The sequence below is a fragment of the Heterocephalus glaber genome, unplaced genomic scaffold (assembly GCF_053883595.1).
Source record: "Heterocephalus glaber isolate CG9 unplaced genomic scaffold, H.glaber_assembly_v1.0 deba00001673, whole genome shotgun sequence".
Classification (NCBI taxonomy): Eukaryota; Metazoa; Chordata; class Mammalia; order Rodentia; family Bathyergidae; genus Heterocephalus; species Heterocephalus glaber.
In genome coordinates, this window is record NW_028258410.1 from 9,018,993 (window position 1) to 9,045,372 (window position 26,380).

Here is a 26,380-nt window from a genome sequence, read left to right on the forward strand (position 1 = left end):
TGTGGGTGTGTTAATTAAAGTCGGCAGTGGTGGTAATGGCCTCCATCTGCCAGCCACTGAGTGGAGCTGAATTATCCCTCCCAGAAGGCGCTCAGCCCCTGGTGAGCGAGGAGGAAAAGGGAAAGTGCAGGAAGAGCACAGGGTAGAGGTGTGGCCCCTCAGGGCTGGGGGTGCGGGGGAGGCAGCAGGAGCAGCAGGTGAGTTCCCAGGTGAGACAGGAGCAGGAGGCAGGGGGAACCAGCTGTCACCTTCCCATGGGCCTGGGGTGTCCCGCTCCCTCCCATTAGGCCATAAATATTCTAATTAGGAAACAAGGAAAGATGAATAGGATTAGCAAGTGGGGCAGCCTTTGCTGTACACCAGAGGCTCTTGAACCACTGGCGTCTTATCAAAGTCCCTCCTGACATTTAATCATGTAGAAACGCTCGATTTACATAGCTCTCCTAATTAGAGGCGGTGGAATCGGTGGCAATTGTGTCTGTGGGTTTCCTTCCCTGACGACGAGAACGCTTGCTCCTCCAGCGGGAAGCAGTGCCGGGGCTCTGTCTGCCACAGGGTCCTGAACTCTGCCTGTTGCACTGGGGCTGGGGCATAAATGTCTTTGAGAGGGAAAAAGAAACCTGTGCCCTTTCCAAATGGTGGTCAGTGTCCAGCCAAAGAGGCCCTGCTTGGGGACCTCACCTGGCAGGACAGAGCCCTGGCTGAGACAGAAATTGGCTTCTGGGTTCAGTGACCCGAGCCCCCCAACCCCTCAGGCCAGGCTCTGCCGCCAGTGCCCAAGTGCCAGAGGGCGCATCTGGACCCCTCTATGGGATAATTGTTTGTCGCTGAATAGCCCAAGCCTGGGTGCTCATCTGGGCTGTGCTGCTCTGGCGCTGGCTGCACGCGTTACTCAGATTTCCTGGAGCCAGTGGAGAAGAGCAGGCCTGAGGCCCAACCTCACCGCCCGGCGCCCTCTCCCTTCCGGCAACTCCTCCCGTCACCCCTACCCTGCAGCCCCATCGCCACCAGGGCCAGGGCCTGGAACATCCTCAGCCAAGGCTCACAAAGTGACCTGCCCCTCCCACCACCCAGCCCCACTCTGGCAACTGCTAGAATGTCCGGTCTCACTGAGGCTGGGTGAGAACAGGGTACGCCCTCCAGCACTGGCTCCCGCAGAAGGGAACAGAAGGGAAGGTCAGCCTGGAGATGACAGCAGAGGCTTGAGGTGGCTCTCGGGGGGGCCCCGGGGCACCCACGTGGCCTTGGTCCCCAAGCCAGCCAGGCTCCAGCCCCCGAGGAGGGAGCAGCTCGGACATCGGCAGCCAGGGCCAGGGTCCAGGCTGGCCAGTACCTATGGCTGGGGAAGCTCTTGCGTTCCCCCTCAGCCGGGTCTTCACTGTGCTTGGGACCCGGGGACCGCGCTGGAGGAGGGTGACACAGAAGTCATCTGTCTCTAGTGCCTGTCCCAACCCGGCCCTCTCTCCTGGTGCCCCGTCCCCAGGTTCACAAGGTTTGGTTTCCTTGCTCTTCCTGCCCACCCAGGAGGATGCCCCCTTGGCGGCTTGGATCTACCTGTTCAGGATGAGCAGTGCACACAGTAGGTGCTCAATAAACATTCACTTTGTCACTTCTCTCCCCTCCACTGAGCTGAGCCCCTCTCTGCACCCCACCCTGGGCCCAACCATTGCAGGGGAGGGGCATCCTGCAAGGTCAGCTGTGGGGATACTTGGCTTTCTCAGTCTCTTCTTGGGGTTAGCTCCTGCTGCTCATGGGGGTCAGAGCCAATGTCCCCTTGGGTGTGGTCTCTCTATGTGTCCACATGAGCCTCTCTTCAGCCCCACCCTGTGACGACCCGGGAGCACCCCACTGTGTCACAGCCTGGTTAGGGTTTCTACGGCCCCCCTGCCTTCTGGGAGTCTGAAGAAGGCTGGCTGGGTCCTCCCAGCCCAAGGCACATGGTTGTGCACCCCAGGAATCAGCAGGGCCCCTCTCTGAAGCCCAACGCTGTGCTGGGGTCCTGGGCTTCATGTCCATGCCCCTCACTGTGACTCATGGGCCGGGGACAGAAACAGGGAGAGAAAGTCTCCCTGGACTGGACATTAGGAACACTCACCAACAATGACAGGAAGAAGCAAGCCTGAGCCCCTGGAGGAAAGCAGAGGTGTGGCTCTGGTTCCTCAGAGATGCCCTGGCCAGCGGCCCGTGTCCACTCCCACCAGGCCACCTAGCCCCTGGAGAAGCACAGGTGAGGGTGCCCCCTCAAATGGCTTTTCAATGGGCATTGTGTGGGGAACATTTCACAGGCCACGCCCAAGCCCTGAGACAGACGGCAGGGAAGGACTCATTGGGCAGGAGGTGTGGGGAGGTCCCAGCAGGGAGCAGGGCTGGCCCAGCCTCCCCTCTGCCCCAGGCCAGGCCACCTCACTGGGCCTGGTCAGCGAGTGTGGGGTCACAGTGTGGCGGGAGCCACATCTGCAGGGGCCTGGTCACAGGCCCTGACTGCCCACGGTGGCACCTGACACATGGTCGTACGCAGGTCCGAGGGGTTTCCCTCTGTGTGGGCAGGCGCAGAGGACACCCAAGGCCCGTGGGCTCTGTGGATCTCTTGCTCCCTGCTAGCGTCCGATGCCTGGACCCTGCACCCCCTCTCCCTTTTTTGGGGGGACTTTCAATAGTTGCAGCTCTGAAGAGGAATCTACACTTACATCGTATGTATTTTTTTGGCTGGAAAATATCTGATACTCTTCTGTAAAATATAAACTAGAACACACCCCAACCCACCCAGCAATCTGCCTCATGCTCAGCGGCTCCTGGACCCAAGATGCAGAGTTACTTCCGGCCGGGGCCACGCCCCGCAGTACTCTGCCAGAGCAGTGGGGCCCAGGTCAGGGGCTTGCATGGGCCGGGGGCATCTGGACGCTCGACCTGGATCCCGGGGACCCCTGGTGGGTTAGTCTGCTTGTTTGTCCAATGAGAAGGCCAGCTTGGGTCTCTGTGAACCCCAAGAATGTGATGGACATCCTGTAATTGAGACAGGAGCCCCCAAATCCTTCCTGAGAGCACGTGACTCACGGCCAGCCCTGCGGTGTCCCTGCTTTGGCTTAGCTTCTGCTCTGACCGTGCAAATGTGCCTCTGGCCCCTGGGCACAGGCATCTGTGCTGCTCCCCGCTGTGCACCTCACCCCTGCCACAGAGCGAGGGCAGACCCCATCTGTCCAGGGGCCCCTCCCCTGGGCCTGGCCTGGCCTCGGTCCACCCTGCTGCTGAACAAGGGGAGCAGCAGACAGGTCTCAGGCCAGACTTGTGACTCCACCTGCACATCTGGAGGACTCCCTGGAGCACGGTTCCCAGCTGCCTGCGGAGAGGGACGGGACAGGGCTTCTCTCCTCCTGACCAGGGTCCTGATAGCTCAGGTTGCACGCCCCCGACCCATGGCCCCCAGTGGGCGCGAGCTGGGATGAGGCCCTGTCCCCTCTCTCCCATCCCTTCTCTCCTCAGACCCCGAGCTCTCAGGCAGACCAGGCCGGGGACTCCACAGACCTCCTTCCTGCAGGGCAATCCCAAGGCCGATGTCCCGGGCCTGATGCTCACTCTGCTCCCGCCTCTTCCCCAAGACAGAGCGAGGGCTGCAGCTGTGGCACTGGGAGCTGCAGGTTGTGTTTGTGTGTACATGTGTGCATACGGCCCGGTCCTGCCACGCCTGGAGAACACCTGTTGCTCATGGCTGCTTGGGTGGCCAAGGGGGGCTGGGGCGGGCCTGGGGAGTGTGTCTGGTTGCTGCCTCTCTGCAGCTCGCTGATGACCCTCCTGCACAGGGTCGCCGTCATGGGTCTATGCCGGGTCCTCAACAGACCCACAGCCACGCAGCCAAGGGCTGGGCCAGCCTCAGCACACTGCATTTGGGTCACGCTCCTACCATACAGCTCCACCCACACCGCTCCAGGAAAACGATAGATCGGATCCGCAGCAAGCGTCCCACGTGCTCCACCCACGCCAGCCCTTGCTCCTCCTGCCACAGGATGCCGCTGACCCTCAGAGCCCAAGGCCACTTGCTGCTCCCTGCCCCCGCATCTGCGCCCCCCCCCTCCCCCGGTGCTGACCCTGGGGCTGCCTTATCTTCCCGCTCAGCCACCTGCTCTGCGGTTACCTTCCACGCCACACCCTGGTGCACCGCCCTTTAAGTTCCCCATCTTCAGAAGTGCTTCATGCCTCCCCAGGCGGAGGCCGGCCGCCTGGCAGTTTGGCCTTGGTTTGAAAGGCAGAGGTGCTGGCAGGGTGGCCAGGCATGTGGTGGGTTTCAGTGGCGAGGAGGAGACTCAGACACCTGGGGCCCACGACTCTCATATCCGCCAGGACCCTGGCTGTGGGCTGCTCCTGGGGGACCTCCCCTCCTCCCAGGCTCAGGCCCCTCAGTGACATCACAGCCCACAGTGGGAGTCCCCACAGACTTGTACAATCAGGCAGAGAGGGGACAGCTGGGTCCGCAAGTCAGCCTGCTGCTAGCACAGGAAGCAGCTGCAGCTTCTGCCGTCCCAGAGGGGCGGCTCCCTGCTTGCTCTGAGCTCCTGTAGGAGGCACAAGGGCCCGGAGCCAAACTCGTCAGTGAGGCCATCACATGTGGGCACAGGGCAGATGGAGGCCAGTGAGGCCTGGGATGGGAGCAGGCAGGTGACACTCTCTCCGGCCACTGGCTGGGTGCCCTGAGCCAGGGTGGGGTGAGTCTCCCGGTCCCCTGGGGGCGTGCAGACGGGGACGGCAGTCAGCTGCCGGGAGAGGCTCCTGCTTGTGGTGGGCTCCTCTCCCCTCCCCAGGGTGGCAGTGGGGTTCACAGGCCAGTGGAGGGGCCTTGGGAGTGCAGGGAGGTGGAGGTCATGGAACCAGCTGGGGTAAGTGACCCCTGGGCTGGCTCGGGATGGCACAGAAGGGCGTGCAGCCCCTGGGCAGGGTGGCCTGCCTCGTGCAGCTGGCTCTGGCCCCCGGGTGCTTGGCTGGGCCCGAGGACCACAGGAGGGAGGCTCCTTCCTGCTTTCCCAAGCCCTGGCCCTCTCTGCCGCACACAGCGGCGGGGCCTGCACCAGGGAACTCGCATGGCGCACTTGGTGTCTCCCGAGCAGCAGCTGCTGTGAACGCTGTGCCCTGTGGTCTCCCTCGGGCCAGGAGGGAGACGTCCAGGGTGGCTTCCCTGCAGGTACTGCCTGTGGATCCCGCCCGGGTCCTCACCTCACGGTCCAGGCCAGCTGCCACTGTCACCAGGTCCCCTGTTTCGCTGTTGATGGTGAACATGTTCTGAGACGGACTCTGTGGTGTCTGGGTCACAATCCGGTACCGCACCATTCCGTTGGCTGTGGTGCTGTCATCGGCGTCGTTGGCTGTGACTGTCATCACGTAGGTTCCTGGAATGGAGAGAGCTGCAGCTGGAGTCACTGACACAGGGGCTCTGGGACCACCATGAGCCTGGAGCAGCTCCTGCCCCTCCCCACGGCCTTGCCTTCCTTCATGGGGCTCCAGCTTGAAGGCTCAGGGTTCCTTGGTGGTCACTGCTTTGACCTTTCCCTGTTCCGCTGGGGAGACATGGGGGCTGCAGGAGGATGTGCCTCTCCAGTGCTCCACCGCACGCGGGCAGCAGACAAAGCCCGGAGCCAGGGCCTCCCACCGCCAAGCCCTTTCCGCCCGAGCCACATGGCCCAGCACTGGCAGAGAGTTCTTGCCATGCACACTCAGCTCCCGTGGGCCTGAGGCTCATTCCCCAAACACTTACAGAGCACCTACCATGAGCCAGTGCTGGGCCCTGGCGGGAGGCCCCACCTGGTGGGGCTCCTGGCTGCTCCCTGCCCTGATGCCTCTCCTCTCCCTCTCCCACCTGGGTCCTGGGCCAGCCTCTTACCATCTGGGGATCCCGCCTGGGTGTGGCACATGCCTGATGGACACACACTGGGGACCCCAGAGGCTCGAATGGCCCAAGGCCACCGCTTTTGTTCCCTGAGGGGTTTGCTCTGTGCTGGGCTGAGTCCCACCCTAGGCAGGGAACAGAACAGGACAGGCAGTCTCCTCGTGTGCAGAACTCCCCCTGCCTGATGGGCTTCTGTTCACGTGGGCCCAGATGGCCCCACGGGGCACCCATTCCTGATTGCACGAGTTGAGGGATTCTTGGCACACCAGGACGTAGCCCTTCCCACTCATTTGTTTACTCCACAGACATCTATATCATCTAATACATCTATGTGTGTATACATAGTACATTTGAGATATAATTCATATACCATAAAGTTTGCCCTTTCAAAGTACAACTCCACAGTTTTTAGTATTCCGCAGAGTTGTGCAGCTATCACCACTCTAATCCAGAACATTTTCTCATCCCAAAGAGAACTCTGTACCCATGTGCACTTGCTCCCCACTCCTCTCTCCCCCACTCCTTGGCGACCACCCATCTACTTTCTGTCGCTACGGATCTGCCTATTCTAGACACTGAAGTGTTCATCAAATTATATAATATGGAGCCTTTTGTGTCTGGTTTCTATGAGGCCAATGTTTTCAAGGTTCATTCTTCTTTATGGCTGAATACTATTCCATTGTATCAGGCTATTCACCCCACACGTACACATTTGAGCATTTGGTACATATCATGCATCATGATCTGTGCTTAGATACAGCAATAGGTACAGCCAGAAAAACATTGTCCTTATTCCCTTCTTGGTAGGGAAAGGGAGACAAAAGAGGTAAAGAAATAGATGCTTGCAAACTATGACATGCGCTTTGCAGAGAGTAAAGAATGCATGCATGAATAAAGTCATATGCAGAATAGCTGGGTGAGAAGGTAGGCTACAGAGGAAACAGAGAAGGCTTCTCTGAAAGACAGAGGGAGCAGGGTAGGGAGGAGAGGAGAAGGATGCTGAGCAGAGGGACAAAGGCCCTGGGGCAGAGAAGAGTTGTGCGTGGGTGAGGAACAAAGAAGGGCAGAGGCATGAGGTAGGGTTGGGAATGGACTGTACTCATCAGCGGTTATGTGATCACGTTGATATCTTTAAGACATGCACAGAAAATAGACTAGGCATTCGGGGGATGGGGATGGGGTAGGTAGCAAAAAGACTCATTCATTCAGTGGGTTCCATAGAAAACTGGCTGTAATCAGAACAAGATGTTGCAGTGTGGATCATTCACTAGAACATCTATTTGCTCATCCAACACATCTCTATTAAGTATCTTCCAGGGAAGACAACTGAGAACTTGTGTGTTTTGAAGCCCTATGAAAAAACATTTTCATACAGATCTACCCTAATTCATGCAGAGTTGTTTGTAAATACACATTTTATGAATTTAATTATCAATAGACTTTTCCCAGAGGCAGTGGGGATTTAAAAGAAATCCAGAAAGTTCTGTCTTTAGCGAAGGTGGACTATATGGCTATAAATCAACCTTTCTCTGGAGGCAAATGAGAAATGCTGAACCAAAACAAAACAAAAACAGTAGAAGTAAAACACCTGTTTAGGGCTCTAGAGAACTGCCATGTGCAAAGATTTGTGGGAGCAGTAGGAAGGGGAGTCCAACACTGGAGCTCTCTCTTCTCTAAAGGAATTTGTTGATTCCAAAGTTGGCTTAGGACAGGCTGAAGTGCTGCCCAGTGCCTTCAGCAGACTCCCAGGAGTGGGAGTCAAACACTGAAAGTCAGGCTTCTGAAAGGAGGGGCCCTGATAATCCCTCTACTCTCTGGGCTGCACTTTGAAGTGTAGCACCCTAGGAGAGTAAGTGATCTGGAAATAAATAGTCCTAACAGAGAGAAGTACAGCTCTACTTAAAGGAGCTTAGGTTAAAGAGATCAAGATTACTAGCATCTGCTGTGGTTTGGATTTACAGTCTCACCTAAAAGTCTCATATTTGGAAGTGGTGCCTGAGGGGGCAGATCACTGGAAGGTTATATTCATTTTTTTTTTTTTTTAAGTTTTTTGAGACAAGTTCTCCCTATTAGTTCAGGCTGGGTTTGAACTCACTATGTAGCCCAGGCTGCCCTCGAACTCACAGCAATCCTCTTGCCTCAGCCTCCTGAGTGCTGGGATTATAGGTGTGCACCACCACACCCGGCTGGAAGTTTATATTCTTACCCTGGCTCCTTCCTCCTCTCTCTGCTTCCTGGCTGCCATGAGGTGAGCAGCTTTTCTCTTCAATGCCTTTCCCCATGGCAATTGTACACAGAAGCCAGCTTACCATACACTGAATCCCCCAAAACTGTGAACCAAATGAAGCCTCTCTTCCTTTAAGTTGTGGGTATCAAGTATTTTGTCCCAGCAATGGGAAAGGTGATTAATATAGAAAGTGTGTACTAGAGAAGTGGTGTTGTAACTGTAACTGTATTTGACCATGTGGTTTAGAAGCCTTTGTAACTGGTTTGCAGGTGGAGTTTGGAAAGGTTTGGAGATGTGAGATAAGAAGCCTTGCAACACTGTAAGCAGAACCTCATGGGTGATTCTGATTAGAACTCAGAAGACAAGAATGCTGAAAGGAATGTGGACAGTAAAGGCCAGGCTCAGGAGGTTCTAGTTGGGAACAAGGACTCTATTGGCCATTGAACTAGAGGCCATGTGTGCTGTTGTTTTGAGACTTTTCAAGAGATTGAGATTAAGGACACTGTACTAATTAACCCAGTGGAAGAAATTTCAAGACAGCCCAACATTCAAGGTGTGGCATGGGTACTGCTAGCTGATTTTAGTCAGTTTTATGGTGATGACTGGGGGCAAAAGGGAGAGGAGAAAAATTTAACTTAAATTTTGGCCCAGAATGAACCATGTATAAAATTGGGGCCAAAAGAAGTGTGGCTGCTGAAGAGTTTAGTGCTATTAAAAAGGAACCAATTAGTTTGAAAAGGGGCAAGAAGAAAAATGCCTTGGAGGCATCTCAGGAATTTCAACAAGACCCCACCAATTTCAGGCTCAATGGTGCAAAAGTATAAACCTTTCATTTGAGAAGAGAACTCCTTGGGCCCTTGCTTGAGATGGGCTGCCTAGTGAATTGGCTCTTCAGGATTCATTTTATCATGCTCAACTATCCAGGCACTTAGATACCTCTGCAGTCATGGTCAAAGGGGTCCTAGATACTGCCCATTCTGGTGGCAGACTTAGGCAGCTTCCATGTGATGCTTTTTCTTTTTTTTCAGGCAGAATGTAAGAGTTGTGAGTCATGGAGGCTACCACCCAGATTTCAAGGAAGAGCTGGGACACCAGACAATATGCTCCTCAGAGAGTGATGCATGAAGCTATGAGAATAAAGATGAAGGTACAGTGGAGACCCCAGGAAGTTAGAGATGCCGGCAACATGGAACATCTGCTGAGGAAAGCTGCTGGCAGTATGTACAGTCAGCCCAAGAGAGAGGCTGCGTGGGCTGCAACCAGAAAGGCCATAGGGGTGGGACTGCCCCAGTCCTGTGGAGTTCACATCTCACAACTTGCCCTGGGTACTGGACACGGAGCTACAAGATTGAATGTTTAGGGGCCGGGATTTAGCTCAGTGGTTCCGCCACCTGCCTCGAAAGTGCAAGATCCCAAGTTTGATCCCCAGTATCCTCCCCTGCAAGAAAAAGATTGAATGTATACCTTGCAAGATTCTGGTCTTGCTTTGGTCCCATTCCTTTCTATTCCCCTATTTATCCCTTTTGGAATGGGAATATTCACCCTGTGCCATTGTATGTTGGAAGTATTTAACTTTGTTTTTGATTTTTACAGAGTTCATAACTAAGAGTTTGCCTTGAGTCTTAGAGGAGACTTTGGACTTAAATTTTTCAGCAAAGCTTGAACTGTTAATTTTGGCAACTCTTAGAGATGGAGTAAATGCATTTTGCATAATGAGATGGACATGAGCCTTTGGGGGCCATGGGAAGAATGTTGTGGTTTGGATCTTTAAAAAGTTCCCCCCAAATCCCATGTTTGGAGGTAGGACCTGGTCAGAAGAGGTGGGTTCCTGGAAGCCTGTCTTGGAAGAGTGTATTCTTATCCTCAGCTCCTCCCTTCTCTCTCTGCTTCCTGGCTGCCACGAGGTAAGCAGCTGTCCTCTGCCATACCCTTCCACCATGCTGCTTCTGCCTTGGAGCCAACTGACCATGGATTGAATCCTCCAAAGCCATGAACCAAATTAAACCACTCCCTCTTTAAGTCGTGGGTGTCAGGTATTTTGTTCAAGTGACAGGAAAGCTGATTAATATAGCATCCCTTACCGGGATCAAAGATAAATCCTCCATGCCATGGCATGCCTCACAAGCTCAAGGACCCAAGTTCAATCCCTGGTATCAAAAAAAAAAAAACTTCCATGGAAAAGCAACAGCACACATAACCACAAATTATGTCAAAAAAATTTTCATATACAATATAAAAGCATTTAATAATAACTAAGTATACACAAAATCTGGTCACAAACAAAAATGAAAAAGAGACATTAAACAGCTTCAGAAGATATAGATAATAAAAAATTCAGATGCAAACTCAAGAAACAAAAACAGTTTACTATGTTTAAGGAATTAATAGGATAAGATAGATAAATTTGTCAAGAATTAGAAATCATTTAAAAAATAAAGTGGGAAACCTGTATTTGAAAAATAACTGACATAAAATACTTGAATGGCTTTAACAGTAGATTAAATACAACTGATGAGAAATTTAATAGATTGGAAGATTTATTAAAAGAAAATACCCAGATAGGGCCAGGAATTTAGCTCAGTGGTTTTGCCACTTGCTGCACAAGCACAAGGACACAAGTTCGATCCCCAGTACAAAATACAAAAAACAACAAAAAAGAAAATCAGACCAAAGCAAAGTTTATCAGATGTGTAACTGGAATCCAGAAGGACCAAAGAAGAAGACAGAGGCAGGAACAGTGTTGGAAGAGATAATGGCTGAAATTTTTCTAAAACCAATAAAAGAATCAAGCTTCAGATTTAAGAACCCTAAGCAGGATAAATCAAAGACAATCACAGTTAACCACATCATAGTAAATGCCTAAAAGCCAAAGATAAAGATAAAAATTTTAAAAGAAGCTAGAGATTTTTAAAAAGGCACAAAGTCTTTATTGGAATAATAAAGCTTAATGTTGATTTCTCAATAGAAATAACAGAAGCCAGAAAACAATAGTGTGAAAGAAAGCGATGAAAGAAATTAATGGACAACCTGGAATTCTTTATACAGTTAAAATACTTTCTACATTGAAAGCAAAATAAAGACATTTAGACATTAAAAATGGAGATAATTTACCACCCGGAGACCCTCACTAAAGGAGACAGTAAGGGTTCCAGATAGAAGGAAAATGACTCCAGAGGACCACTCAGAAATGCAGAAAGGTATGAGGTCTCCCCCCCACACATGTGCACACGCTTGTGCACACGCACGCACAAATGTTTATACAAAGGATAGGTATAAGAGTGCATCTAAATAATATGAATTGTGTAAGATAAAAATCATTTCATCTTGTGGGGTTTCACCAAAACAAACAAACAAGTGAACAAACACACAAACATGCACACAAAACCCCTGAAGGATTTATTTACAAAGTGAACTCCAGGCCTGACAGCAGCTGTGTGACTGCTCCTCCGTCTTGTCACAGCACAGCGCCACAGCTGGTGGGAGGCCACTGTGGGCTCGTCAGGCGCTATGTGAAACTCTCCTGCTGCAGAAGGGCAGGCCTGGGAGAGTCGCTGAGGAGTGAGTGACAGATTTCATGGTCTGGTCAGAAGGCCACGGAGAGAAGGCGCTGCATCTTCCTGAACCCTGGGAATCTAACGCTCCCTGCGAGCATGCTCCTTGGACAGCCCTGCAAGACCCGAGAGCAAGGCAGAGGGATGCTCTGCAACTGATGGAGGGGACGTGGGGGAGGTGGAGAAACGAACAAAGAAACAACTGATGGAGGAAGAGAGGACTGAGCACATTAACTGGAATTTACTGGAATTACTCAAAGTGACATGGGGCCAGGTGGCTTTTGTAAGAACCCCCAGGACTTAGATGGGAACAGAATCTCTAAATGCCTTGGCCTGCTCCCCTCCCTGGCCTATCACTGGCCTCTCCACTTGCTGAGCCTCGCCAGTGCCTTTCGAGCCTTGACTCACCACGTCTCAGAGCAACCCCACAGTGGCCCAGTACACGTGGCAGGACTTGAATAGTCATCCAGTGGACAGGTGGAGAGTGACGCTAGGCCAGGCTCTGAGCTCGGAGATCACTGCTCAGCCCTCCTGGCCTGGGGGGCAGTGGAGGGATGGCCAGTCCATCCGGGGCCCCTGGTGCACGGGATTAATCTGCTCTAACACGGAGATCTGCCTGCCCCATTCTAGCACCTGTCCCAGTCCATCAAGCCAACAAAAGACCAAATTAGCAGCAGGCAAGGCACCCCACAAGCAGAAGGCTTGGTCATGGGGCCTGGAGACCTGACTGTATCATGTAAGCTTCCTGCCTACTGCGGCTTGAGCCACTCAGGTCAGAGAAGAAAGGGATCATGCTGAAACCCAACCAGGCAAACAGGACGCCCACGCATGCCAAGGCCACACGTGAAGGCTTCTCCACCAACCCCGGCTGCACCCTCCAGCGGGGGTCGGTGGGACCTGCTGCTGGGTGGCCACTTCCTGCCGCAGATGAGGGCAAAGGAAGCAAGGCTGAGCATGGGGGCGGGAAGGGCCCCCTGAACAGGGCACCAGAGGCTGGGGGTCAGCTGGCTGGGGCTCTGGACTCCTCTTGCTGCCCACCCTACTCCTTGACAGATGGGGAAACTGAGGCCCACAGAGGTGGTGCTCTGTCAGACTGAAGACTGAAAGCAGCTGTCCTAAATTCTCAGTTCAAGGCCACGCTCTTAGGCCAGCAGCAAGGGCCAGAGAGCAGATATTTTAGGCTTGGGGACACTGCCTCTGTCACACCTACTCTCCACTGTGGTGGGAACAGCACAGACCGGCCAGAGACAGCATCAGCAAAGGGGTCTGCTGTGTTCTATAAAACTTTATTTATAAATCCCAGTGGTGGGCTGGGTGTAGCCCTTGCTGTAGGCGGGTGCTTTGGGCTTCAGGGACCAGGTTCACTTGACAAACAGAAGGCACAGGCAGAGTCAATACAGAGATGCCAACTGCTTATTCTCCTAAGGAACGACATTAAAGTCTATGTCCAGCTCAACTGTTTTATGAAATAAACATACGTTTTCACGTGAAAATAATAGGGAAGGCACAAACTCTGAGTAAAAGTCAGTCCTTGTTGTTGAAGGAAATCAGCTTTGTAAGAACACTCGGGACCAAGAGGTTTAGGGTTTCTTCCCTGAAGCCATGGGCTGAGGGCAGCTGTGGCCTGTGGCTGGTGCGGCAGAGGGCGGGGCGTGCCGGTGGGATGAGGCAGTGTGTCTGCCATCCCTGCTGAGACACAGAAGGGTAAAACCACACTGGAGCCAGGTGTGCATGCCCAGGGGTTGCCCGTAGGTGGGGACGCCAGCACTTCATGGTCACTTTGGGTTTGGGAGCCCGAGGGTTTCCAGTCCCCCATCTATGTCCCAGCTTATAGAGCTCCTGTCCGAGCTGACCTGCACCCCAGGGCCGTCTGTGGGGATGAGGGACGCCGAGTCCTCACCTGCCCCAGCCTCATCAGGGGCCTCAGCAGGGCCATCTTCCTCGGACTCCTCAGAGGTCCTGCTCATCCCAGTGGCTATAAAATGTCCTGTTAGACCCAATCTGTCCCAATGACAGCATCCTCGTGCCCCTGTTCTGTGAACGAAGATGGCCCTGAGATGGATGGCTGCTCTGGGAGGGGCTTGAAGTGGAGGACCCCCCGGGGATGAGCTGGTGGCCCAGGCTGGGACCCCACTTTTCCATCGTGAGTCACAAGTCTGACTCAGGGAGCTGGTCCTCCACTCCAGGGTTCATCCTTATTAACCAAGTGCTAATCACATATCGATCAGGGATCCAAAGTCTGCTGCATTTTTGGGTAAACCAATTGTGTGGCTCAGATTGGATGCAAGTGACCTGTCCTACTCTCATGGGATGCTTCCTGCAGTTTGGACACTGTCATTCTCCCTGAGAAGTGCCAGCGTGTCCCGGGGGCCCAGCCAGAGCTCAGCCAACCTCAGCAGGTGGATTCTGACCCACAGCTGTGTCAGCTTGACCTCCTGTCCCGCCCAGAAGAGGGGGGCACCTTAGGAGCCCAGGTGGGGCAGGGTCTTCTCATGCCAGCTTTTCATCAGCCCAGGGCAGTAATGGCTTAGAACCAACACCACAGGAACCCTCTGGTACTTTGTCTCCGGCTGACAATTGTGCACTTAGTGCTTTCTGTCTCCCCAAGGTGCAGCAGCAGCAGGGAAGGGGACAGAGGGGGACTGGGGTTGCAGGGGAGAAAGAGTTAATGAGCTCCCTGGAGGCTCCGGCCTTCACTACGCTAAATTTTATCCTAGCTCCTTGACAAGAGACCCCTGCTTCCAGCATAGCCCCTGCCTGGCAAAAAAAGCAGATGAATGCTTAAGGTCAAGAGCCAGCGCCTTAAAATTCACAGACTATAATCAAACTCATGTGCTGTGAGGGATATTCTAGAAACAGCAGGGTGTGGAGCTACCAGAGGTGTGGCCTCCATCAATCTCTCTCCTGCTGGCTCTTCTCACGCTGCTCTCCCAGAATGAGCAGAATCCACCCCAGGAGGCTGTGCCAGCCCGGAGGGGAGCGGTACAGTCGGGGTGGCTTGGGGTAGCTCAAGGTCCCATTTACTGGCAATGAAAACTGCTCACAAGCCCCTGGCTAATTATAAAAACATAATCTATGCCGCCTGCCTTGCAAGCGCATGGTCCTGAGTTCAATCCCTGGTATCAAACCAAACCAAACAAAAACATAATCTGAACATCTCCTTTTTTCCTTTTCTTTTTTTTCATTAACCCCAGGAATCTGCTTTTTTTTCTTCTTTGGTACCAGGGATCGAACCCAGGTCCTTGGACTTGTGAGGCAGGCGAGGAAACACTGAGCTAAATCCCCAGCACAGGCATCTGCTTTTTAAAACCAAATGATACACTTTTCATCATTCTCTCCCGGTTGCCGAAGCCAAGCATGCATACAGTAACTGGCAATGCTCACTGGAAAATGCCACAGGGGGAAGTAGAGGTGTGTGAACATGCCCCGCCCCATGCACCTGCCTGGACAGGTGGGGCTGCAGCCTTTGGGCCAAAAGGCTCAAATTTTCTCTTTCCTGTAGATCAGATCTTTGCTCCTTCTCCTCCTTTTTATCAACTTTATCACCAATGAGATAAATAAAATGAAGACACTTGTACATGCCAAAAGAACAGAGACCATTTTAGAACAGCAACTCATAGCCCAGGATAGCAGAGGGTCTGCAACTCAGGAGGCAGTTTCACTGGACACCCAAGTTCCTTTAATTTCTGTTCATTCCCCAAATCCAGCTCTAGGAATTTATCCTAGGGAAGAATCACAGACATGCAAGCTGCAGGCTGTCTGAGCTGCTTAGTTCTTTGACAAAGAGGGGTCTCAACGAATGCTGTGGACATCTGCTGTGGCCAAGCTTGTTTCAGGGACTTGGACTATTGAGGAGCAGAAGGGTGGACAAATCTCCGGGGGTGGGCAGCACAGCCACTGAGAGTGATCACAAGGACGAGTGAGGACAGAAGTGCTCTGTCCTTAGCGAATTGGGGTCAGCATCCTGACTGTCCCAAGATTTGCCACATGATATGAAGAGACTGAGTATGAGCTCGGGCAAAGATGAGACCCTACAGAGAGGGAAAACTAAAACCTACAACCGGGACCAAGGAGCCCAGGAAACAGCCTACTGCCTATAGTAACCAGCCCAGAAAACCAACTCCTGACCTATACTAACCCACCCAGGACACAGCCTACTAGGGACCCTAACCAGCCTGGGGGCCAGTCAGTCCTCTTCTAGAGCCAGACGTGTCCAACCTGCCCCCGCAGGCTGCATGCAGCACTCAGCAGCTAGTAATGTGGTCCCATGAGATCATTAGCTTACTTTTACAATGTGATTTTTGGTGACAGTTTTCATGGCTGCACAGTGCTGGAGCACAGACCATGCAGGTGGCGGTGGGATGGGGAGGACACAGTGCTGACACAGTTCCCTCTCCTGGGCCACCACACAGAAAGCCTCTTCACTCAGTGCAGGCCCGCGAGCCAGAAGGTTGCACGTCCAGGAACCAAGCCCCAGAAAATGACCCGCTACCCACACAAACCAGCCTAAGAAACCAACCCATTATCTATGCTACCCGCCCGATTATCAACTTAGCAACCAGTAGCCCCTTATCTACACCAACCAGCCTGGGAAATCAGGCTGGGAACCTGCTGGGAAATCAGCTTGCTGTCTCTGAGTCACACTAGGAAGTGAGGCCATGTGTCCAGGAATAGTCCGGGAAGCAAAGCAGTAGCTGCTGTGACAACCGGCTAAGAAGGCCAGGACCCAGGTGCCAGCAGACTGCTCCCTACTCCCTGTCTCTTCCTTCTCAGGACCAGCCTCAGCAGGTTCTCCTCCACACCCTGGCGTGCCCCTCCTCTGCCCGCAGAGCTGGGGGCTGACTCTTGCCCTGGGAGGTGCCTGGTAAGCTGCCATGGCCTGCTGTCACGCTGGTCTGTGCGTGTTTCCACGGTGCTGCTGGAGGAAGCTGGGTAGAGGGACGTGCACTTCGTCTTCTGTTCTGTGTGTGAATCTACAGTTATCTTAAAATAGAAAGCTGAACTGAAAAAAAAATCCCCGAGCTGTGATGCTCATGTCTAGTGGGGCAGATAAAGAATCAGGATAGTCAATAAGTAAATTCTTTTAGATGTCAAATACCAGGGTGCTGATTAAATCAACTTGGGTATTCCTATGATGGAATACTTTAGAGCATTAAGTTGTTGTGGAAAAAGATCTACGACACTTGAGCTTTTCAGGGTATACAGTGAAATGGAAAGTAATCAGGTTTCTGAACTGTATTCAGTATGAATCCAATCTTTAAAATAAAAATGCATTTATGCAAAGAATAAAGGCCAGAAAGATAAATGACAATGAAATCAACAACCTCAGAGGGCTGTGATGTGACATGAAAGTTTGATTTTCTTTGTGAATTTCTGTTTCTCCTAAATTTTCTTCCAAAGGTCACATGGGCATCAGAAAATAAAATGTGGCAGAGAGAGAGACATAGAGACATACACAGAGAGACAGAGACAGAGAGACAGAGAGAGACAGAGAGAGAGGTAGAGACAGAGACAGAGAGAGGTATTATAGTAAGGTTACTGATGAAAAACAGAAGTGTTGTTTTTTTTTTCTAAATCACAATTTGGTTTCCCCAAAGAAACAAAACAAAACAAAGCAAGACAAACCAAAAACTGGAAACCTGGCGCTGTCTGCTCAGGGCCAGCTTTCAGTCAGGTGACCCTGCCCAGGGCTGAGTGCTCCCAGCCAACAGGAGGAGCCAGCCTAGGATGGGTTGCCATGGAAATGACCTGCCAGGGAATGGGAGTCTTCCCAGGCCTGGAACAGAGCAAGGGCTCCGAAATTTCAGTTTCCTTCCTAAAAGAGGCAAGGGGAGGAAGTGAGCAAGGGGGAGCTGGGATGCTGCCTTGAGGGATGGGGTGGGCATAGTCCAGACCCCACTGGTCCTTGTGCCATCTGCCCAGTTGGCACTGGGGACATCTGCCGGCCTGAGGACAGGCTCTGCCCATTAAGAAGTGTACCCTGAGCCTCAGTTTACTTTCTGCACTTGAGAGGCAGCTTGGACCCTCCTCTCCCGCCCTTGGCTCTGTCTCTCTCCAGCTCCTTGTGTGCCAGTGCTGTACTAGGGTGATAATTAACTGATTGCCTCAACTTGAGTGAGACACGCCCGACTCTGTTGGATCAGCATGGTTCTGGGTGTGGCTGAGGGAACTCACTGAAGACAGAAGCCCCACGCTAGGGCGGCTTATTTCCTCCAATGGTGTAGAAGGGAAACCAAGAAGGAAGGCTGATTCCGCTCCTTCGGAGGCGCTGCGGTCTTCGCCTTCGCCTTGGATGCGTCTCCTGGTGCCCACTGCAGCCCCTTCAGCCTCCTGTAACGGGCTTGGTGGGACACTGCAGTGAGCTCCAGGCCTTCGGCCCGACCCTCTGCTCTCTTCCTCACCTGACTCTGCAGGAGCCACTGTAAGCCAATTTTGTAAATTCTTTGTCAGTTTAATTTTATCCCATTCCCCCTGTAAATTCTCATATATTTGTATATTTTTGCATTACATCTGTTTCTCTAGTGAGCACGGACAGATACAACTGGGGATTGAATCCAGGGCCTCCACGGTGATCTGCATGTCCAGCCCATTTTTATTTTTTAAATTTGAGTAGGGTCTCCCTAAGTCACTAAGCTGCCCAGGCTGGGCTCAAACTTGTGACCCTCCTGCCCCTGCCTCCCAGAGCGCTGGGTGGGCCCTTCCCTGTGCCCGGCTGTGCACATGCCAAACTGGACTCTCCCACCTCCTCTGCATCTGTGGCCCAGGGGGCGGTGGACGACTTCCTCGCCATGGGGTGGCCGTGGCCAGGCACCCTGGCTCTGCCGGCTCCGTGCTGGCCAGGTGGCAGCCTCCCCACACTTGCTGAGCCAGCCCGTGGCCTTCCCCTGGGCACAGCGAGGGGGCAGGGCTTGCTGGGGGCACCAGGCAAGGCTGTGGAGGCAGAGGTGGGGAGAGGGTGCAGGGGAGGGCTGGCCAGGGCAGGGCCATGAGGTCACCTGCTCAAGGCGGGGGGTCGGGGAGCCTGGGTGAAGCTGGGGCCCTGTGTGCTGGCGAGGCTGGGAGGCTGACTGGCACTGGGCTCTGAGCTTCCACTGGGCAGAGGATCCAACAGCACAGCAAGGGGTCCTGGCAGGCAAGAGGGGTGGACAGCAGCCTCCTTGAAACCCCAGAGGAGATGGAGGGGTCAAGGGTCAAAGGTCAGGGGTTGGTTAAGAGCACTCGTCAGGGCTGTTCTGGCAGTGGGTTCAAGGAGAACAGGGCAGTTCCAGGGGACATGGCAAGCCTAGATGCTACTCTACCGGAACCTTGCCACCCAGGGGACAGGACAGAGGCTGGAGGGGTGTGGGCCTCGGAGTTTTCCATCTTTGCTGAGGGACGGAGGGAGAGAAGGGCTGACCCTGCTTTGGGGAAGGAGGGCCCTGGGTTGGGTGGTTGTGGCTTACGGGCTGGACGCCCAAGGTGGGTGTGGATCTGAAGTGAGCTGGGCCTGACTCGGCTGCAGCCACTGCCCCGCTGTCTCCCGATCTCCAGTGCTTTCCCCAAGGAGGGATGCAGGCTGAGCTCTCCCTCGAGTGACACTGCTGGCCTGCCCTGGTCCTGCCCGCCCCGGCCAGCTCTGAGAACGCTCAGCCTGTCAGCCCCCCTGGGGCTGGGGGCTGTGAGGAAGGGTGATGGGGCAGTCAGTCGTGGGGACCAGAGAGGCCAAGCGGGCAATGTGCTCGCCTCGAGGACACAGAAGTGCCCAGGGCCATTCAGATCAGGAGGTCTCCATCTGCCAGCCTATGAGTGGCCGGCAGAGACTGACAGAGACTTGGCAGCCGAACACAGCTGCACAGGCGGTAGGAACAAGGGACAGAGAGGTCCTCCTCCTGGACAGGGGCTGGACATGTGCCACCTTAAACCCAGGACCATGAGTTATCAGCGTGTCTCACGATCCAAAATTCAGATCTGTCCCTAGTGTTAGGGAAGGAGTCCACTTCATAAATAGGGAAAGTGGGTTCAGATAGCACCTTCCACAGGGCTTTGGAAACAGGGCTGGCCTGCACCATACCGCCCTAGTCAGGTGGAAGTACCCTAGAAGCGCACGTGGAGGCCCAGAAGCAATGGCTCTGTGGTCGAGATCCAGGGTCCCAGGGTTGCTGGAGTGACGGCCCACAGCCAGACCCCAGGATGGTGGTGATGCAGCATGCCTGCCCGGGCAGCCTGTTCACCACGACTGTCCTCTTGCCCTCCTGGCAGAGCATGCTGAGTTCTGAACGACCTCCAGGTTGCAGAGCGTGGGACAGGCTGGATGGATTGCTCCCAGCAGGGAAGTGAAAGGATTTACTGCTGCGCAGGACCCGGGCCCCCGACAGACAGATGTGCAGTCTTGGCATGTACTCTGAGGCTGCTTCCTGAATTACAGCCATCACCAGTGACCCGAGGACGCTCAGGAGCGAGACACATTTCCTCCAGACACCTGGTCCCTCTCGGGACCCAGGCTGCCATCACAGTTGTTTACCTTCACTGGCGACCCAGTGCTGAGAAGGACACATGGAGCCCGTGAAGCAGGCAGGCTGTACAGATCAGGCTCCCTGGCATGCCAAGGGGCTAGGGCAGGGGGAGGTGGGGGCGCAAGAGGTCTCCATTCCCAGCCAGAGCCGTGCCAATCCCCAGGGAGAGGCAGTGGTCCGCCAGTGTCACTCAGACATCTCTGGATGCTGGCACCGCCCTGCATCGCGTGCCCTCTTCTCTTGATGTGTGGTTTCTTCATGGAGCCCAGCATGTCCTGGTAAAAGCCACAAGGCAGGGATGGGGAAGCCCAGTGCTGCTGCTCCTGGACTCCAGCTCTTGGGTTGTGGCCACAGCGGCTCCACCTGGTCCCCTCCCCATCCTCCAGGGTTGGCAGGTGGCCTGGGTGGCCTGGCTGGGCTGGGAAGCAGCACTTGGGGACTCTGGAGCCTGTCACCCGTGCCTTGGGGAGAGGCACAAAGCGCATCTGGGAATGCTCGGATGGATGTCTGGCAGACTTGGGCTCGGCTGTTGTTTGGGAGGTTCCAGGGGACAAGGAACTGTGGGAAGCCCAGAGTTTTCCCAAAACAGGGCTCTACTTGTCTCTGGAGCTGGGGCAGCCAAGTGCCACAAACAACAGTGTTTATTCTCTCAGCCTGGGTACCACCGGCCCACATCGGAGCACCGGTGGGTGGGCGGGCAGCGCTCCCTGTAGAGGCTCTGGCTCCTTCAGCTGCTGGGAGTGGCCCTGGCCCCAAGCCGTCCTTGGCCTCTACCTTTGTTCTTGCCTGGCATCTCTGTGTGTCCTTTCCTCTTCTTGTGAGGACGTCGGGCTTACCCTGCTGGTTTCATCTTGATTAATTCTGTCTGCAGAGACCTCATTTTAAAGTAAGGTCACATTCTGAGGTTCCCGATGGCCATGAGCTTTGGGGGGACATGGCTGCACCAACTGCGCAGATTAGGCTGGGGCTGAGGTGGGCGGTGCCTGGGGCGCCCCCACTGTCGAAGCACAGGAGGATGTTGAGCTTCCCGATCACAGTCTCCAAGGCCTTGGGTGACTTCAGAGGCTGGGCTGGGCTTGGGGTGCGAGTGGGAGCCTGTGGTCCTGGCCCGAATCCTGGCTGCACCCTTGGGCACTCTGGTCTTCACCTTTACTTTGCCCCTTGGAGCCCCGTTAGTTTTCTGGGAGCTGGGCCTGAAGGTGCTGTGTCCTTTGGGGTCTGCAAGGAATGGGTGGGGCTCTGGGCCCGGTGGTCAGTGCTGCAGGGCCGCATGCCTGGCCCTGTCTTCCTGGTCCCGAGTGTTAGACAGGGTGGTCCCTGGTGTCCAGTGTCCCCTGCTGGTCCCCTCGACTATCACAGGCCGGATCCGAGACCACACCCACTGTCAACTCCCAGGCTCCACATTCCTCAGTGTTTGAAAACTGCAGTAGAGGGGCCATGGGCACGAACATGTGGCCAGTGGCCCTTGCTGAGCCCCACTTCGGAGTGTCCACATGCAGCATCCGTGCTGACCTGGGGCTCTGAGTGGAGAACTAGCAGAAGTCATCTTTCCAGGGTTTCTCTGGAGGCCTCCTCAGTGCCCTCCCCTCCGGTAAGACCTGGATTTCTCCTAACAAACGGAGCAGTGAATGGGGACGATCTTTCCTTCCTGGTCCCGGGGGAGGCTTGGCCCGCCTCTCACCTGGAGATGCAGGACATCTCTTTATTAATTGTGCGGTCAGGTAGGGGGGAAACAGAACTCCCAGCTCGGCTCTTCCTTGGAATTCATGTACAATGCTGCCACACGCCTTAAAGGATTAATTTCACAAGCCTTAAATTGCAGTTTAATTTGAAAACTAATTCAGCCTCATAATTGGCTTTCTGCTCAAATCACTGAGGCTAAAGATTTAAATTCTTAATATTCAGATGACTTTCAAGTATCTGGTGCCATCTGTGTGTTAGTCCGTGGCATTAATCTCAGGGGGACTTCCACCGTCACAGAAATAAAATAAATAAATACACGGGGCCCACTAATAGAATAATCTATTTAAGCAAAAACTCTGCCTTGTATAGATGAAGTTTCTTTGACTTCATTTGCAGCATGCAGATTTCTCTGCTATTTAATATTTTAAAATGACATTAATTTCAAAATGTATAACGTGGGTCTCTGCCACTACAAGGGTTAGGAGCTCAGTCAATTGCAATCAGAACCTCGCTAAAAAAGTCAATTTGGAGGCATCTTTTCTTGGTATTAGAGAAACACAGAGTCCGCCCTGGACTGCCTGGGCCAGGGTATAAGGGGCAGGAGGGAGACGTAGGGCACAGCTGGGGCCAGGGAAGGGGTGTCTGCTTACCCAAGACTCTGGCTGCGGCCCTGACCTCTGAGGCCTGGAGGGACAGAAATGAAAAGGTAGTGTGCTGGGTCTTCCCCGAAGCCCACCTCTTCTCAGGAACTCGGGAGTGAAAGGAAACCGGCAGGGAGGGTCTGCCCTGCAGTGGCAGAGGTGAAGACCACAGCAAACTGGCTAAATGAGTCACTGAGGGTCAGCCAAGAATGCCAGGGATGTGGAGAGGCTGGCTTGGCCACAAGGCAGGAAGATGTCTTTGCAGGAGTGAACGTGGCCCCAGGGAAGACAAGGACACAGCCTCATGAGGATGGGGAGGACACCCAGGCTTCGGGCACAGCATATGCAAAGGCCCAGGGGCACGGGAGGCTTCTCATTCCTGATGGCCTGGGTTGCTGGTTCTCTGCTTTGCCCGGGGTGTGTGCTCTGTTCCATTTCCTAGCACAGCCTGTGGGTTCCTCCTTCCTCACCTGCAAGGTGAGCTCCTTGGATTTCTCCTCCCGGTACCCTCTGAAGGGAGAAGTCAAGTAGGCTGTGCAGCACTCGGGGTGCATCCTATGGAGGCCTGGGAACAGCGCCTGCAGAGCGGTGGCTGTGAACCCTAGAGGCTGCATTTCTTTTTTTTTTGGTACTGGGGATTGAACTTGGGTCCTTGGACTTTCAAGGCAGGCGGCGGAACCAATGAGCTAAATCCTCAGCCCCTAGAGAGGCTGCATTTCTGAGGACTGCCATGGTCTCAGGGTCAGCCAGTCCTCATCCCCGAGGAGTCTCCTGCTGGATCCATCCTCAGGTGTAGTCCCTCTCGGTGGCTGAGCCCCCATTCCGCCAAGTTCTGGTGCTCAGGAGGCCCAGGCTGGGCTGCGGCAGGGACCTGAGCTGCAGGCTGGGGTGCAGCAGCAGCCATTTTCACTCTGTCCTTTGCTGTTCTCAAAGCAGCTTTGGTAAGACATGGCCCGGGTTTGTGTGTGCTGAGCTGCAGGCAGACCAGCCTGCGGAGAGAGGGCGTCCGCTCTGGTCAGCACCGCTCCCCTCCCCTCCAAGCTAAGTCTCCTCGGGCCTCACTGAGACCAACTCAGGGTCCAGCAGGAGGCGCTGCTCTGGAGGAGCAGCTCGGGGATTGGCACTCTGGGGAGAGCAGGGCAGCGGCCCAGGGTGGGGTGGGGGCGGCTTTGACTATGGCTGGCACCACAGGCTTCCACCAGGCCCTCTGGGTCAGACGCCTGTGGCCGTGGTCTATTGTTCCCTCCAGCCTCCTGCTGTCCTGCAGGCAACTGCCCTCGGCATGCTGGGCACAGGGTACCCAGGGCCATGCCAGGACCAGCTGGTGCCCGAGCGCAGCCTCGGAACCCAGAACTGTTGTGGTGGGCATGCTGTGCAGTGTTCCGAAGGCTGGGCAGGCCAGCTGGGCCCCCATGAGGCCTACTAGCCCCGTCCCAGACACTCCCAGCAGCCAGCAGGTCCTTAATAAAAGACCTGGCCCACCGGCCTCTCAGGGTAGGTCTGGGAACGGGTCTGCTGGCCCACCCCAGCCTGGAATACCGCCTGTACACGGGCTTGGCCGATTGGGAATCTGTAGGAATCCAGAAAAACCCACACCAGAGGTGCAGCTCCAGTGTCCTCAGGGAGGCAGAGCCTGCCCGGCAGACCAGCAGGTGACACAGGGCAAGTGCGCACCTGCGCTGGCTTCTGAGGCCTCTGGGGCACAACAGAAAGAGGATGGCTGACTTTTAACCAAGTCTTCGTTTGTGTGTGTGTGTGTGTAGACAATGCCTCCCTATGTAGCCCAGGATGGGCTGGAACTCATGGTCCTCCTGCCTCAGCCTCCTGGGTACCAGTATTACAGGCCTGTACCACCACACCTGGCCTGGATCTTACGTTTATTAAAAGAAGTTCAGTTTTGCAAAAGTAACCAGCAGAGTCAGGGAAATGAGCTCATGTTCTGAGTATGAATTTATAGCAATTCTAGTAAGTTACTACCGGTTAATAGTAATTAGCACCAAGTGTTGGGGGCCCCAGGCAGATGGCCCCACCTAAGCCTTGGTTCCATCGGGTGAGCTTATGATTATTCCCGTTTTGCTGAGGTTTAACAGGCAGAGGAGAGTAGGTTGTCTGGCCACGCCACCATTGTGCAGTGCCGTATAGTGCAGACCTGGGCGCGGTGAGGCTCCAGCACCTTCCACCCCGGGAGGCCCACGCAGATGTGACCCTGCCCGACCACCCCTCCGACAGTCACTGAGACAGCGTGGTGGCGTGGCGTTGGCAGGAGGACAGATACAGAGACCACGGAGCGCGCAGAGACCTGGGGACAGATGCAAATCAGCCCACGTGGTTTTTGACAAAGGTCTGAAAACAGTTGGAGGAGGAAGGACAGCTCCACACAATGGAGGATGGAGCAACAGGCAAAAATGTGAAAACAAACAAAAAACTGGACGTAAACTAGACGTTTACACAGAATCAGCTCAGAATGAACCATGGACAGAGTATAAAGTGCAAAATCACCAAACTAGAGAAAGGCCTGGGAGAGCGTCTCCAGGACCCAGGGCCTGATGAGGAACTGACCCAAAGCTCCACCCACAGGAGGAGACCCTGCCAGGTCGGGGTTCAGCTTGTAGAAGGCCTGGGAGGAGGGGCGGAGAGAAGCTCCGGGAAGGGAGAAACATCGGCACTCACACCCGAGAAAGACTGATCACGATCATCTAGCATGTGTGCAGAACTCTCCAACTATGTCCAAAACAATCTTGTTAGGAAGAGGACTACAGACACGAGCAGGTCCGCGGGAGAGGACACAGGCAGCAGGAGACCCGGCAGAGACGTCTGGCCCCGTCATTCGCCCTTAGGGAAACGTACTTTCGAACCGCAGTAAGAGGGCGCCACCTGCCTCTGAGCGGCTGACGCAGGACAGGACAGGGACAGCTCAGATGCAGAGGCACGGGCTCACTCCCCGCCGGGGGCGGGGGGGGGAGCTGCGGCACGGAAGTTCCTTACAATGCTGCACTCTGGCTCGCCATATGCCAGGGTTGGGTCTGGATGCCCCCCAAAGGCCTGTACGCCAAGGCTTGGCTCCCAACAGGTGGGGCACCTAGGGGGTAGTTGGGGGCATGTCCCGGAGGGAGGGTGGGACCCTGGCCACTTCCCCTCTCCACTTCTTGGTGCTTCCTCACCAACTGCTCTTGCTGCCTTACCACGCCTCCAAGCAAATTGACCATGAGCTCAGAGCAGGAGTCAAACCAAACCTTTCCTCCTTAAAAGTTGACAAGCTCAGGTATTTTGTCACAGCTATGAAAAGCTGACTAACACACTGGATGGGCAGGACCTGCATTCATGGGCCTTTATGCCTGAGAAATGAAGCCACATGTTCACACAAAACCCTCTACATAAGTGAATGTCCTTAGCAGTTTTATTCATAATATCCCCACACTGGAAACGACATCTGTATTACAGATCAATTGCCGAGCAAGACTGAGGGCTGGGCCCTGTCCTGCAGGGCTCAGGAGGCTGAGGTTCAGTTTTGGGGCCAGGGGAGGAAGGCCTAGGTAGGCACATTTTGCTAGGCAGTGACTGTATCTCAGTGGCCCTCTGGCTGGGGCAGCAGGGAATGCCCAGGGATGGAGGACGTCCCCAGCGTGCGCATGCATGTGTGTGTATGTGTGTGTGTGTGTGTGTGCAGAGTGCCGGGTGTGTGGGAGCAAGGGAGGGCTGGGGCAGCACAGGGCCAAGAGTGACCCAAGGAACCTGCCTGGGACTGGGGTAAGAGAGTGCCCTCCTGGGCTCTGTCCCACTGCTCAGGAATGTGACTGCCGATGCCACGGCCAGTGTGGCCGAAGGAGCACTTTCCTGAGAACGACTGTCACCAAGGGGCTCGGGGTCGGGAAAGCAGCAAGCAACAGCTGGGAAATTCCAGACCCAGGAACTCC

General features: G+C 54.4%; 1 protein-coding gene and 1 long non-coding RNA gene across 2 annotated transcripts in view; one reads left to right on the forward strand and one right to left on the reverse strand.

Annotated features, from left to right (window-relative positions):
• The window catches only part of Cdh4 (cadherin 4), a 526,919-nt gene that overhangs the window by 41,200 nt on the left and 459,339 nt on the right, over positions 1–26,380 (reverse strand). Inside the window, exon 7 of the mRNA XM_004840986.3 lies at positions 5,203–5,375. Coding sequence (XP_004841043.1) covers positions 5,203–5,375 — 173 coding nt within the window. The remainder of the gene's footprint in view (positions 1–5,202; positions 5,376–26,380) is intronic.
• LOC147822156 (uncharacterized) lies at positions 17,790–26,161 on the forward strand. The gene is made up of 2 exons (XR_015446093.1): positions 17,790–18,071; positions 19,889–26,161. It is a non-coding gene; the product is annotated as an uncharacterized LOC147822156 (long non-coding RNA).